Source organism: Oryzias latipes, chromosome 19 (genome assembly GCF_053564925.1).
Source record: "Oryzias latipes strain Hd-rR chromosome 19, Olatipes_Hd-rR_3.1".
Classification (NCBI taxonomy): domain Eukaryota; kingdom Metazoa; phylum Chordata; class Actinopteri; order Beloniformes; family Adrianichthyidae; genus Oryzias; species Oryzias latipes.
Window position 1 is genome coordinate 28137061 of NC_136255.1, and position 12116 is coordinate 28149176.

General features: G+C 49.4%; 1 protein-coding gene across 2 annotated transcripts; it reads left to right on the top strand.

Annotated features, from left to right (window-relative positions):
- The first annotated feature begins 3077 nt into the window (after positions 1–3077).
- On the top strand, positions 3078–6723 carry sox9 (transcription factor SOX9). Of its 2 annotated transcripts, none has more exon segments than NM_001105085.1 (4): positions 3078–3434; positions 3856–4746; positions 4951–5195; positions 5276–6723. In NM_001105085.1, coding segments are annotated over 3 exon segments (1698 nt in total). In that variant the 5' UTR covers positions 3078–3434; positions 3856–4072; the 3' UTR covers positions 6055–6723.
- Positions 6724–12116: the final 5393 nt, after the last annotated feature.

A 12116-nucleotide genomic window follows, 5' to 3' on the forward strand; every position in this document is an offset into this window, starting at 1 on the left:
TCAGATGGTTGCGTCCTCAGACGGTTGCGTCCTCAGACGGTCGCCTCCTCAGACGGTCGCCTCCTCAGACGGTCGCGTCCACAGACGGTCGCGTCCACAGACGGTCGCCTCCTCAGACGGTCGCGTCCACAGACGGTCGCGTCCACAGACAGTCGCCTCCTCAGACGGTCGCGTCCACAGACGGTCGCGTCCTCAGACGGTCGCGTCCACAGACGGTCGCGTCCTCAGACGGTCGCGTCCACAGACGGTTGCGTCCACAGACGGTCGCCTCCTCAGACGGTCGCGTCCACAGACGGTCGCGTCCACAGACGGTCGCGTCCTCAGATGGTTGCGTCCTCAGACGGTCGCCTCCTCAGACGGTCGCATCCACAGACGGTCGCATCCACAGACGGTCGCATCCACAGACGGTCGCCTCCTCAGACGGTCGCGTCCACAGACGGTCGCCTCCTCAGACGGTCGCGTCCACAGACGGTCGCGTCCACAGACGGTCGCGTCCTCAGATGGTTGCGTCCTCAGACGGTTGCGTCCTCAGATGGTCGCCTCCTCAGACGGTCGCATCCACAGACGGTCGCATCCACAGACGGTCGCCTCCTCAGACGGTCGCGTCCACAGACGGTCGTGTCCTTAGACGGTCGCGTCCACAGACGGTCGCGTCCACAGACGGTCGCGTCCACAGACAGTCGCGTTCTTAGACGGTCGCGTCCACAGACGGTCGCGTCCACAGACGGTCGCGTCCACAGACGGTCGCGTCCACAGACGGTCGCGTCCTCAGACGGTCGACTCCTCAGACGGTCGCGTCCACAGACGGTCGCGTCCACAGACGGTCGCCTCCTCAGACGGTCGCGTCCACAGACGGTCGCGTCCTCAGATGGTTGCGTCCTCAGACGGTTGCGTCCTCAGACGGTCGCCTCCTCAGACGGTCGCGTCCACAGACGGTCGCGTCCACAGACGGTCGCGTCCTCAGATGGTTGCGTCCTCAGACGGTTGCGTCCTCAGATGGTCGCCTCCTCAGACGGTCGCATCCACAGACGGTCGCATCCACAGACGGTCGCCTCCTCAGACGGTCGCGTCCACAGACGGTCGTGTCCTTAGACGGTCGCGTCCACAGACGGTCGCGTCCACAGACGGTCGCGTCCACAGACAGTCGCGTTCTTAGACGGTCGCGTCCACAGACGGTCGCGTCCACAGACGGTCGCGTCCACAGACGGTCGCGTCCACAGACGGTCGCGTCCTCAGACGGTCGCGTCCTCAGACGGTCGACTCCTCAGACGGTCGCGTCCACAGACGGTCGCGTCCACAGACGGTCGCGTCCACAGACGGTCGCGTCCTCAGACGGTCGCGTCCTCAGACGGTCGACTCCTCAGACGGTCGCGTCCACAGACGGTCGCGTCCTCAGACGGTCGCGTCCACAGACGGTTGCGTCCACAGACGGTCGCGTCCTCAGACGGTCGCGTCCACAGACGGTCGCGTCCTCAGACGGTCGCGTCCACAGACGGTCGCGTCCTCAGACGGTCGCGTCCACAGACGGTTGCGTCCACAGACGGTCGCGTCCTCAGACGGTCGCGTTTTGTTTCTGTTTTCAGCCTTTCGTGTGGAGTAGAACCAGCAGCTTGTGCACATTTCCAGCCAGCAGCTTGGGATGCTGGGAAATGTGTCCAGATAGCACATTTATTATGGTAAATTTGTGCGATCTCACACTCAGTGGAAACGCAGAGAAACGGCTGCGACAAAAGAGTGACGCCCATGCGACTCTGAGCTGTCAGACTAGCTAGTATTCTGAGATTACTTAACTTACTGTTAATGTGTTTAAATTAAACTGAACAATAACAATGAATGTTAAAAGGCTGCTCCAGATCCTGCCTCCATCTTTGACCTGACTCTAAAACCACACACACTTCAAGGATGATCTGATTCCACTGCAACCACATGAATGTTTTCAAGGGACCTCCAGATTCCACCTGCACTACAATCTATCCACGACTGTACCAACAGACTACTGACAGGACTCTCCTCTACCCCCCCCCCCTTTTTTAAGCTTGGCCCTAACCTGAACCCTAAACTTAACCCTGACCAGGAGCTGGGGAACAGATGGTGCACTGAGGTTCTGTCTTCTACTCTTGATTGACTTCTCCATGCCTCTGCTTGGTGCAGTGATTCGTGTACTGTCCCTCTTCCCCCTCCAGGGCAGTGATTCCAGATTCCAGTTGGCTCATCTCTTCTCCTGTACCTGACCGTGTACCTCGTCTCTGCTCCTGTTCTTGGCTGTGGACCCCCCCTTTGGCTCGTCTGGCGCCTCCAGCCGTCCTCCAACTTTATCTGGATGAAGCTCGTCTGCTGGACTTTATATATGTAGTTGTAGATTTAGATAAGTTAATTCTTCTCTAAGAGTTCTGGTAAATCGCCTGTCCGTCCTGGGGGAGGATCCCTCCTTCATGTGGACACCCCCTGAGGTTTCTGCTTTTCTACCTGAATCCGTTTTATAGGAGTTTTTCCTTACAGAGAAGGGGGGTCTTGTCACGAACTGGTGGTGGAGGACCCAAATGCAGGAGACCAAGCTTGGTGACAGGAACTAAAACATTTAATTAACAAACTGAAACATGACAAAACTATGAGGGGAAACAAAACTGTGACAAAACAGAGCAGATGACCTGACAAGGATGAACAGAAACCAAGACACTTAAATAGGCTGAGGGTAATTAACTGAACTGAAGACAGCTGTGGATCATGAACCAGAAACTGGTGTGACTGACAAGGAAACCAAAAACATGACAAAGAAAACCAAACCACTGAATCCTTACAGGTCTAAGGGCAGGGATGTCCAGTTTAGTTTAGTTTAGTTTAGTTTAGTCATTAACTATTGAGTTCTATGACTTTCTGTTCTTTAAAACACTGGCATGAAACCCATTGAGACGACTGTTGTAAATGTTGGGCTATAGTAATCAATTGGAATTGTATTTTGTTTCATGTCAAAGACCATAAAGTGAGTCCATGAGCTGCTGATCCTCTGAGGTTCCATCTGTGTGTGTGTGGGGGGGGGGGCCACACACACACACACAAGTCAGAGGTGCTTCAGTGAGCAGAAACCTCCGTGCTCCTCTTCCCTCCGCACTGCCCGCACTGCCCGCACTGCCCCTCCTCCTCCTCCTCTCCTCTGTGACTCAGCTTCTTTTCACGCTTCTGCTGCTCCACAAGCAACAGGCGCGTGTTCGGTGGCTGCTGCAGCGGCGGCACGCGCCCTCCAACAAGTCAAAGGCGGAGGTTGGAGGAGCTGCTGCTGCGCAGAGGAGGACGTCCAGCTTCACGCATGTTCATACGCACGCACACAGCTTCGCTGACCAGCACAGGGTGGGTGCGTGTGCGTGAGTGTACACGAGGAGCTCCAACTGAAAATGACTCCGGGATGATTAATCTAGCTGTCTGCAGTGGAAAGTGAGGTGTGCTTTCTTAACGGCGCTGCTGCGCTTTCACTCATTTTCCTTCTCCGTCTGTTTTCGGGGTACTGCTGCTCCTCCACCTTCCCTCCAAACCCAAACCCGGTCGGAACACGTCGTGTCTGTAGAGAACCTGAGCAGAACAGATGTGTTAAAAACGGAGTTCGGTCCATTTAGACCCACATTGATGTCATGGAGACGCTTTGGAGACTTTCCACCTTATAGTTTTGGTTTTATAAACAATACGTCGGGGGTCGCAGAATCCCAGCGAATTCAGAAGCTGATTTCTGTCGCCACCCCACCCCCCCCTGCATGTTTCTGGGTTGTTGTCTCCCCCTGTTGACCACACTCTGTAAGTGCAGCTGAGTGAATGAACTGATTCAGCTTCATGTTTTACTTTCGACTCTTTTCCGTCTTTTTTCAGGAAGGTTTGAAAAAAACTGATTTTGGAAATCTCAAGTATAAATAAAGCCTGGCTGGCAGGATGAGCGCGCGCGCGCCAATTATAGAAATGTGTGCGTTTTTTGGAAGAAAGGAGGGATCCGATTCTCACTCCTGCGTCATCTGCTGCCGTCCAATCAGGTCGGGGCTTTCCTCCTCACTCAGACTAATAAAGGCAAAACCTGCGCAGTTCCACGCACATGAGCGCGCGCAGGACTGTACGCGGGAGCATCAGGAGCCTTTCCAAGTTCCGGAGCAGAGCCGAACTTGGACCGACCTGCGGGCTTCAGGCGCAGCTCTGGAGGAGCATCGTTGTTCTGAGGTTCTGCAGGGGAACCGCTGGCGCGAGTCAGAGAAGAAGCTTCCGTCGCTCCGACTCCTCTTCATTCATCTTCATCATTTCACGCGTAAATTGGCACAGATCTGCTACTCGCATGAATCTCCTCGACCCTTACCTGAAGATGACGGAGGAACAAGACAAATGTCTCTCTGACGCCCCGAGCCCGAGCATGTCCGAGGACTCCGCGGGATCCCCGGCCAGCCCGTCCGGGTCGGGCTCCGACACCGAGAACACCCGGCCGCGGGAAAACGGCCTGATGCGCGCGGACGGAGCTCTGAGCGACTTCAAGAAGGACGAAGACGACAAGTTTCCCGCGTGCATCCGGGAGGCGGTGTCTCAGGTGCTGAAGGGCTACGACTGGACGCTCGTGCCGATGCCGGTGCGCGTAAACGGATCTACAAAGAACAAGCCGCACGTGAAGAGACCAATGAACGCCTTCATGGTGTGGGCGCAGGCGGCGCGCAGGAAGCTCGCGGATCAGTACCCCCACCTGCACAACGCGGAGCTCAGCAAAACTCTGGGGAAGCTGTGGAGGTAAGGGACGGTCCCGCGCGCGTTTACTTTACGCACCAAACCGGTGCGTAAAGTAAACGCGCGCTTGTTTGGTGCGTAAAGGCACCGGTTTGGCGCGCCTTTACGCACCAAACCGGTGCGCTGGATGCGGATCTCTCTGCAGGCGCGCGCCTGCTTTCAGAATGTTGTGAATTTTAACGTGATCTGCTGCTCTTTCGTGCGCAGACTCCTCAATGAGGGGGAGAAGCGGCCGTTCGTGGAGGAGGCGGAGCGGCTCCGCGTGCAGCATAAGAAGGACCACCCGGACTACAAGTACCAGCCGCGACGGCGGAAGTCCGTGAAGAGCGGCGGGAGCGAGGCGGAGGACGGCGGGGAGCACATCTCCACCAACGCCATCTTCAAGGCTCTGCAGCAGGCGGACTCCCCCGCCTCCAGCATGGGGGAGGTGCACTCCCCCGCGGAGCACTCAGGTGAGGAGATACCTGTCCGTCACCTCTGAGTTTAGTTTTTTTGTTTCATCTCAAGCTGAAGTTTTTGTTGACCCTCCCAGGCTCACAGGCACCCCCAACCCCTCCCACCACCCCAAAGACGGACTGCTCAGCAAAGATGGACCTAAAGCGTGAGGGGGGGCTGCGCCCACTGCCGGACGGCGCCCCCGGACGCCAGCTCAACATCGACTTCCGTGACGTGGACATCGGCGAGCTGAGCAGTGACGTCATCTCCCACATTGAGACGTTCGACGTCAACGAGTTCGACCAGTACCTCCCCCCCAACGGGCACCCTGGCGCCGCCCCTGGGAGCACCGCCCCCGTCAGCTACAGCGGCAACTACAGCATCAGCGGCGCCCCGCCTCTGAGCCCGCAGGCAGGCGGGGGGCCGGCCTGGATGGCTAAGGCCCACAGTCAGCAGCAGCAGCACAGCCTGACCCCCCTGGGGACCAGCGGGGGTTCAGAGGCCGCCCTGCGCAGGACCCAGATCAAGACGGAGCAGCTGAGCCCGAGTCACTACAGCGAGCAGCAGGGCTCCCCCCAGAACGCCCCCTACAGCCCCTTCAACCTGCAGCACTACAGCCCCCCCTCCTCCTCGTACCCGCCCATCTCCCGAGCGCAGCAGTATGATTACCCCGACCCCCAGGGAGGGGGCTTCTACAGCCCTGCAGGGGCGGGGCAGGGTTCTGGGCTGTACTCGACTTTCAGTTACATGAGCAGCCCCAGCCAGAGGCCCATGTACACCCCCATCGCCGACAACGCGGGGGTGCCGTCCATCCCCCAGGGCAGCCCGCAGCACTGGGAGCAGGCGCCGGTCTACACGCAGCTGACCCGGCCCTGAGGGGGCGCCGACCCGATGGGACGGACTGGCTCACGATGTGCCTTCTGTAGAACTCTGACGGAAACCCAAACCTCTTCTTCCAGAACCGGGGGCCTCTGTGAGGACTCTGACTGTCTTTGGGTGCGGTTCCTTGATGCCTTTCCTGGATTTCAGCCCCGCGGGGCAATACTTGTTGCCCCCCAGTCCTTTCTAAGCTGCAGCTTCACCATCCGTGCCTTTCCTTTTCTTTGGTATTTTGCTCGCCCCCTAGCGGCCACAGCTGGAAATGCACTTCACAGTCTTTGACCTTTGACCTTTTCTACCTTCAGATCCACTTCTATTAATTTATTAGTGTTAACTTTATTTCAGAATAATTATTATGCGTACTCTTGTTGGTATTATATATTATAGCCTTCTTTGGACGTGAACAGCATAGAACGCTCCGCCCCTTCCTTGATGAAATGGTATTTGCTGTAATCGCTTTTTTTAATTTATCGTGTGTAAATGTCTACGTTTGTTTCCGAGGTCAAAGGAAACGTCTTTGTTTCTGTAAAATGTTTTCGTTTTAACGGGAAGAACTGGAAATCTGTGGAGGACGTTTGTGAGTCCGGGACCCGCCTTCTGTCCGTGTACTGGTTCCGCCTTTGGAGAACCTTTTGTATATGACTTTGCAATAAAAACGGAAAAGACTGTTTTGTCCTTGTCACTGCTGATGGGGGAAGCTCTGGTGTCCCCCCTCCCCTCCAGATGGACCAATCCTGGTGGAGAGTCAGAGATTTCTGCAAACGGAAACGCCAAAAATATGAGATTTTGGTCATTTTGAAAGTTTCTGCCTTCATGTCAAACCGTTTCTCCATTTACTACACTATACCCTAATGTACTGCAGTATACTATAGTATATCATAGTATACTGTAGAGTATCCTAGTATACTGTAGTATAACAAAGTATACTATAGTATATAATAGTATACTGTAGAGTATCCTAGTATACTGTAGTATATCAGTATACTGTAGTATATCATAGTATACTGTAGAGTATCCTAGTATACTTTAGTATAGCAAAGTATAATTTAGTATATAATAGTATATTGTGGTATATCATAGTATACTGTAGTATATCATAGTTTACTGCAGTGCATCATGGTATACTGCAGAGTATCCCAGTATACTGTAGTATATCAGTATACTATAGTATATCATAGTAAACTGTAGTATATCATAGCATACTGTAGAGTATCCTAGTATACTGTAGTTTATCCTGGTAAGCTGTAGTATATTATAGTATACTGTAGAGTGTCAAAGTATATTATTGTACATCATGGTTTACTGTAGAGTATCTTAGTGTACTGTAGTATATCCTAGTAGACCGTAGTATATTATAGTATACTGTGGTGTCACAGTATGCTGTAGTATAACAAAGTATACTATTGTATATAATAGTATACTGTAGTATATCATAGTAAACTGTAGTATATCATAGTATACTGTAGTATGTTAAAGTATACTGTAGTGTCATAGTAAACTGTAGTATATCATAGTATACTGTAGTATGTTATAGTATACTGTAGAGTATAATAGTATACTGTAGTATATTATAGTGTACTGTAGAGTATCATGGTATACTGTAGTATATTATAGTGTACTGTAGAGTATCATGGTATACTGTAGTATATTATAGTATACTGTAGAGTGTCATAGTATACTGTAGTATATTATAGTATACTGTAGTGTCATAGTATACTGTAGTATATTATAGTATATTGTAGTGTCATAGTATACTGTAGTATATTATAGTGTACTGTAGAGTATCATGGTATACTGTAGTATATTATAGTGTACTGTAGAGTATCATGGTATACTGTAGTATATTATAGTATACTGAAGAGTGTCATAGTATACTGTAGTATATTATAGTATACTGCAGTGTCATAGTATACTGTAGTATATTATAGTATATTGTAGTGTCATAGTATACTGTAGTATATTATAGTATACTGTAGAGTGTCATAGTATACTGTAGTATATTATAGTATACTGTAGAGTGTCATAGTATACTGTAGTATATTATAGTATACTGTAGAGTGTCATAGTATACTGTAGTATATTATAGTATACTGTAGTGTCATAGTATATTGTAGTATATTATAGTATATTGTAGAGTGTTATAGTATACTGTAGTATACTGTAGAGTGTCATAGTATACTGTAGTATATCATAGTATGCTGCAGTGTCATAGTATACTGTAGTATATTATAGTATATTGTAGTGTCATAGTATACTGTAGTATATTATAGTATATTGTAGAGTGTCATAGTATACTGTAGTATACTGTAGAGTGTCATAGTATACTGTAGTATATCATAGTATACTGTAGTGTTATAGTATACTGTAGTATATTATAGTATATTGTAAAGTGTCATAGTATACTGTAGTATATCATGGTATACTGTAGTGTCATAGTATACTGTAGTATATTATAGTATATTGTAGAGTGTCATAGTATACTGTAGTATACTGTAGAGTGTCATAGTATACTGTAGTATATCATAGTATACTGCAGTGTCATAGTATACTGTAGTATATTATAGTATATTGTAGTGTCATAGTATACTGTAGTATATTATAGTATATTGTAGAGTGTCATAGTATACTGTAGTATATTGTAGAGTGTCATAGTATACTGTAGTATATCATAGTATACTGTAGTGTCATAGTATACTGTAGTATATTATAGTATATTGTAGAGTGTCATAGTATACTGTAGTATACTGTAGAGTGTCATAGTATACTGTAGTATATCATAGTATACTGTAGTGTCATAGTATACTGTAGTATATTATAGTATATTGTAGAGTGTCATAGTATACTGTAGTATACTGTAGAGTGTCATAGTATACTGTAGTATATCATAGTATACTGTAGTGTCATAGTATACTGTAGTATATTATAGTATATTGTAGTCTACCATAGTATACAGTTGTAACAAATCTTAATACTTTTCTGCAGAAATGGATGGGGAGCCCCTCCACACAGGAACTAGTTGAAGCCCCCACCAGGTCTGAGGCTTTGGTTGCAGGAAGGAAAACATGGAGGAGGTCAACTGTCACTCAAACACTCAGCAAGTAAAGAAGTAAGTCCCCCCCCCCCATTGGAACAAATAACCTTCAAACATGACAAACGCTGTTTGGAATCCTTTCTCCTGCTCTCCATCTCCCGTCTCCTGATGACCTCCTGGATGAGTCCTCCTTGTGTTCTTGGACTCCTCCTGCTCCTGGGGAGGTTCTCCTCTGTTCGTGGAGCTGGAGGGAGCGTCTGCTGCTCAGCGTTCAGAGCTGGCACCATCCAAAGGTCGAGGGAGGGAAACAGTGAGTGGACGGGTTTGGGGACTGGCCTTCTGGCTCCTCTGATGTGGATTCTGTGGGGCGGCGGCGTTCTCCGTTTGGATCTGAGTCACCGCCGACCAGCTGGCTGCTGAAGGAGCGTGACGGCGGCTTTATTGGTGCCACCAAACCTGCAGCTCTGCGCTTCGTTTAACTGCAACCGGTCATTGGAAAAGACTCTCCCTCCTGGAAAAATGTCACCGTTTACGGCGACTTACAGCAGTTTTCCTTCATCCGTTAGAAACGAGCCTCCAGGAGGAATGAGTGACAGCATGAATGCCCCCCCCCCCCCCCTCAATCAACCTGCTGGTGTTAATCAGCCCAAAGAGGTTTTCTGTGGTTGTTTGTCCCTTCAGTGCCTCTGAGCTCTGATCCGGGCAGCAGTGCCTCAGGCGGTTGAGCAGGTCGTCCAATGATCAAAGGGTTCGATTCCCGCTCCCCCCAGCCAAATGTCGTTGTGTCCGTGGGCAAGACACTCCACCCTCCTTGCCTCCAGTGTGTCTCCACTGGTGTGTGAAGTCAGAGGGGCTGTATGTGTGAACAGCCCCGCCTCTGTCCATCTGCCCCGGGGCAGCTGTGGCTACAACAGTAGCTACCATCACCAAGAATGAATGATGGACACGCTTTGAGCGTCTGGAGAAGCAGATGAATCTATCATTATTATCCACAGACATCATCACAGCTCCTCCTGCTCCCGTCGGATCCTCACCTCAGCTTGTTGCATCAGAAACCTGGAACGACACGCAGAGAAGAGACGCCGTCCAACCGCGGTTCTGCTGCAGAACCTCCTGAAACCTCCAGCTGCAGTTTACAGGAAAATCCAAACCTTTGTTTAGACAAAACCTTCGTACATCCTCTCCTCTTCTGCATCATCAGGGTCTGCTGGCACCAGGAACCAGATCCAGAACCAAGCCCAGCTCTGCCAGAGGAAAAACTGGACGGAAAATCCTTCAAGAAATAAAAAAAAGGCAAACACATTTCAATCAAAGATGTCATTTGAAAAGGAAAACTTTGGAATTTAAGCAAATGAACAACAAACCAGAAGCCTTCAGGCTCTGAGATCATGGGGGGGGGGGTCTGTCAGCTGCAAGTCTGTGAGGAACGTAATGGATTACAGTTTAACTGGTGGTAATCTAATTACAATTACTGGACTGCAGAAACCCTGTTTAGGCTCTGACATTTCTCAATTAAAAACATGAAAGAGATTTTAAATGTAGTTGTTGTTGTTATAATTATTGTTAATTATTGCATAATTATTGCTGTTGTTGTTGATAACAAATGGATTTAAGCAACAAAACGTCCCGAAGAGCCGTTTGGGAGCCAAAAGAGCCGTTCAGGCAGCAGCGACAGAGAGACTCAGCGTCTGACAGAAGCTGGTGGTGGCAGCAGAACAACTCTGCTGGAAGACAAGAGACACTACAAAGACAGTCACGGGTAAATCTGACCCGTGGACAGGAAGGATGGTGGCATGACATGGAGGTATTCAGTGGTTTGGGTTTGGGACAGGTGTTCACTCCCGTCACTGATTGGTTGAAGTTGCTGTGCAGGCAGAACATGAGCATCTGGAAAGAACCAAGACTTCCCCGTCCTTCCTTTCTTTAGATGGGAAGTCTGGATCCAGGTCTGGGACTGGGTGAGCTCACATGTAGTGACAGCAGCAGAAGTCCTGTTCAAACATTCAGACTAATTATGGTTGGTCTGAACTCTGATGAGCATGTAGAGAGGGTCCACACCTTCAAGTTCCTCGGCATCATCATCTCTGCTGACCTCTCCTGGACAGCCAACACCACCGCCATCATCAAGAAGGCTCAGCAGCGTCTGCACTTCCCCAGGAAGAACAACATCAGCACCAACCTGCTGCTGACCTTCTACCAGTCATCCATCCAGATCTGCTCACATACTGCATAACTGTTTGGTTCGGCAGCTGCACGGCCGCGGATAAGAAGAGACTGCAGAGAGTCGTAGAGACGGCTCAGAAAATCATTGGGTGCCCTCTCCCCCCCCTGACGGACATCTACTCCGCGCGTTGTCTCACTAGGGCTCAGAACATCATTAAGGACAGTTCACACCCCGGCTCAGACCTGTTCAACCTGATGCCCTCCGGGAGGCGCTACAGAGGCATCAGAAGCAAAACGAACAGACTAAAAAACAGCTTCTTTCCAAAGGCAATAACCATCCTCAATTCCCAAATGCACAGATAAGAAAAAAAAAAGAAAAACAAAACATTCCTGTTTACTCTGTCCACAGTCTGACCACAGTGTCATCTATCTACCTCATTGCCACCTCTGCACTTTGACATGTCTACGCACAGTTTTTTCATACGCAATTTTGCACTATTATCTCGGCACTCTTCAATACAGTTTACAGCTTATATTGCACACTTGTATATACTGTTTGTTTGCTTGTTTGATTTTATTATATTACAATGTTATCTTTACTACTTTTCCCTTCCTTACTGTTCTTGCACTGATGGTGATGCTTAAATCTCATTGTACTATGCACAATGACAATAAAGCCATTCTATTCTATTCTATTCTATTCTATTCTATTCTATTCTATTCTATTCTATTCTATTCTGATGACATCAGCTCCTCTTATCCAGGTGTGGTGCTGAGCAGAGCACACTGGGACCATTATGGGGTTGAATTCATTTGACATCTTAATTGACTGTAAACGGATGTTACTGTTGTCTGAGACGTAAAT

Bases quoted from the DNA above. Each gene is read 5' to 3' on its own strand.
- sox9 (XM_078936952.1), top strand. From the start codon at position 4,073: ATGAGCGCGCGCAGGACTGTACGCGGGAGCATCAGGAGCCTTTCCAAG. The intron at 4,747-4,950 runs GTAAGGGACGGT...TTTCGTGCGCAG, and splicing joins ACTCTGGGGAAGCTGTGGAG to ACTCCTCAATGAGGGGGAGA. The intron at 5,196-5,275 runs GTGAGGAGATAC...TGACCCTCCCAG, and splicing joins CTCCCCCGCGGAGCACTCAG to GCTCACAGGCACCCCCAACC.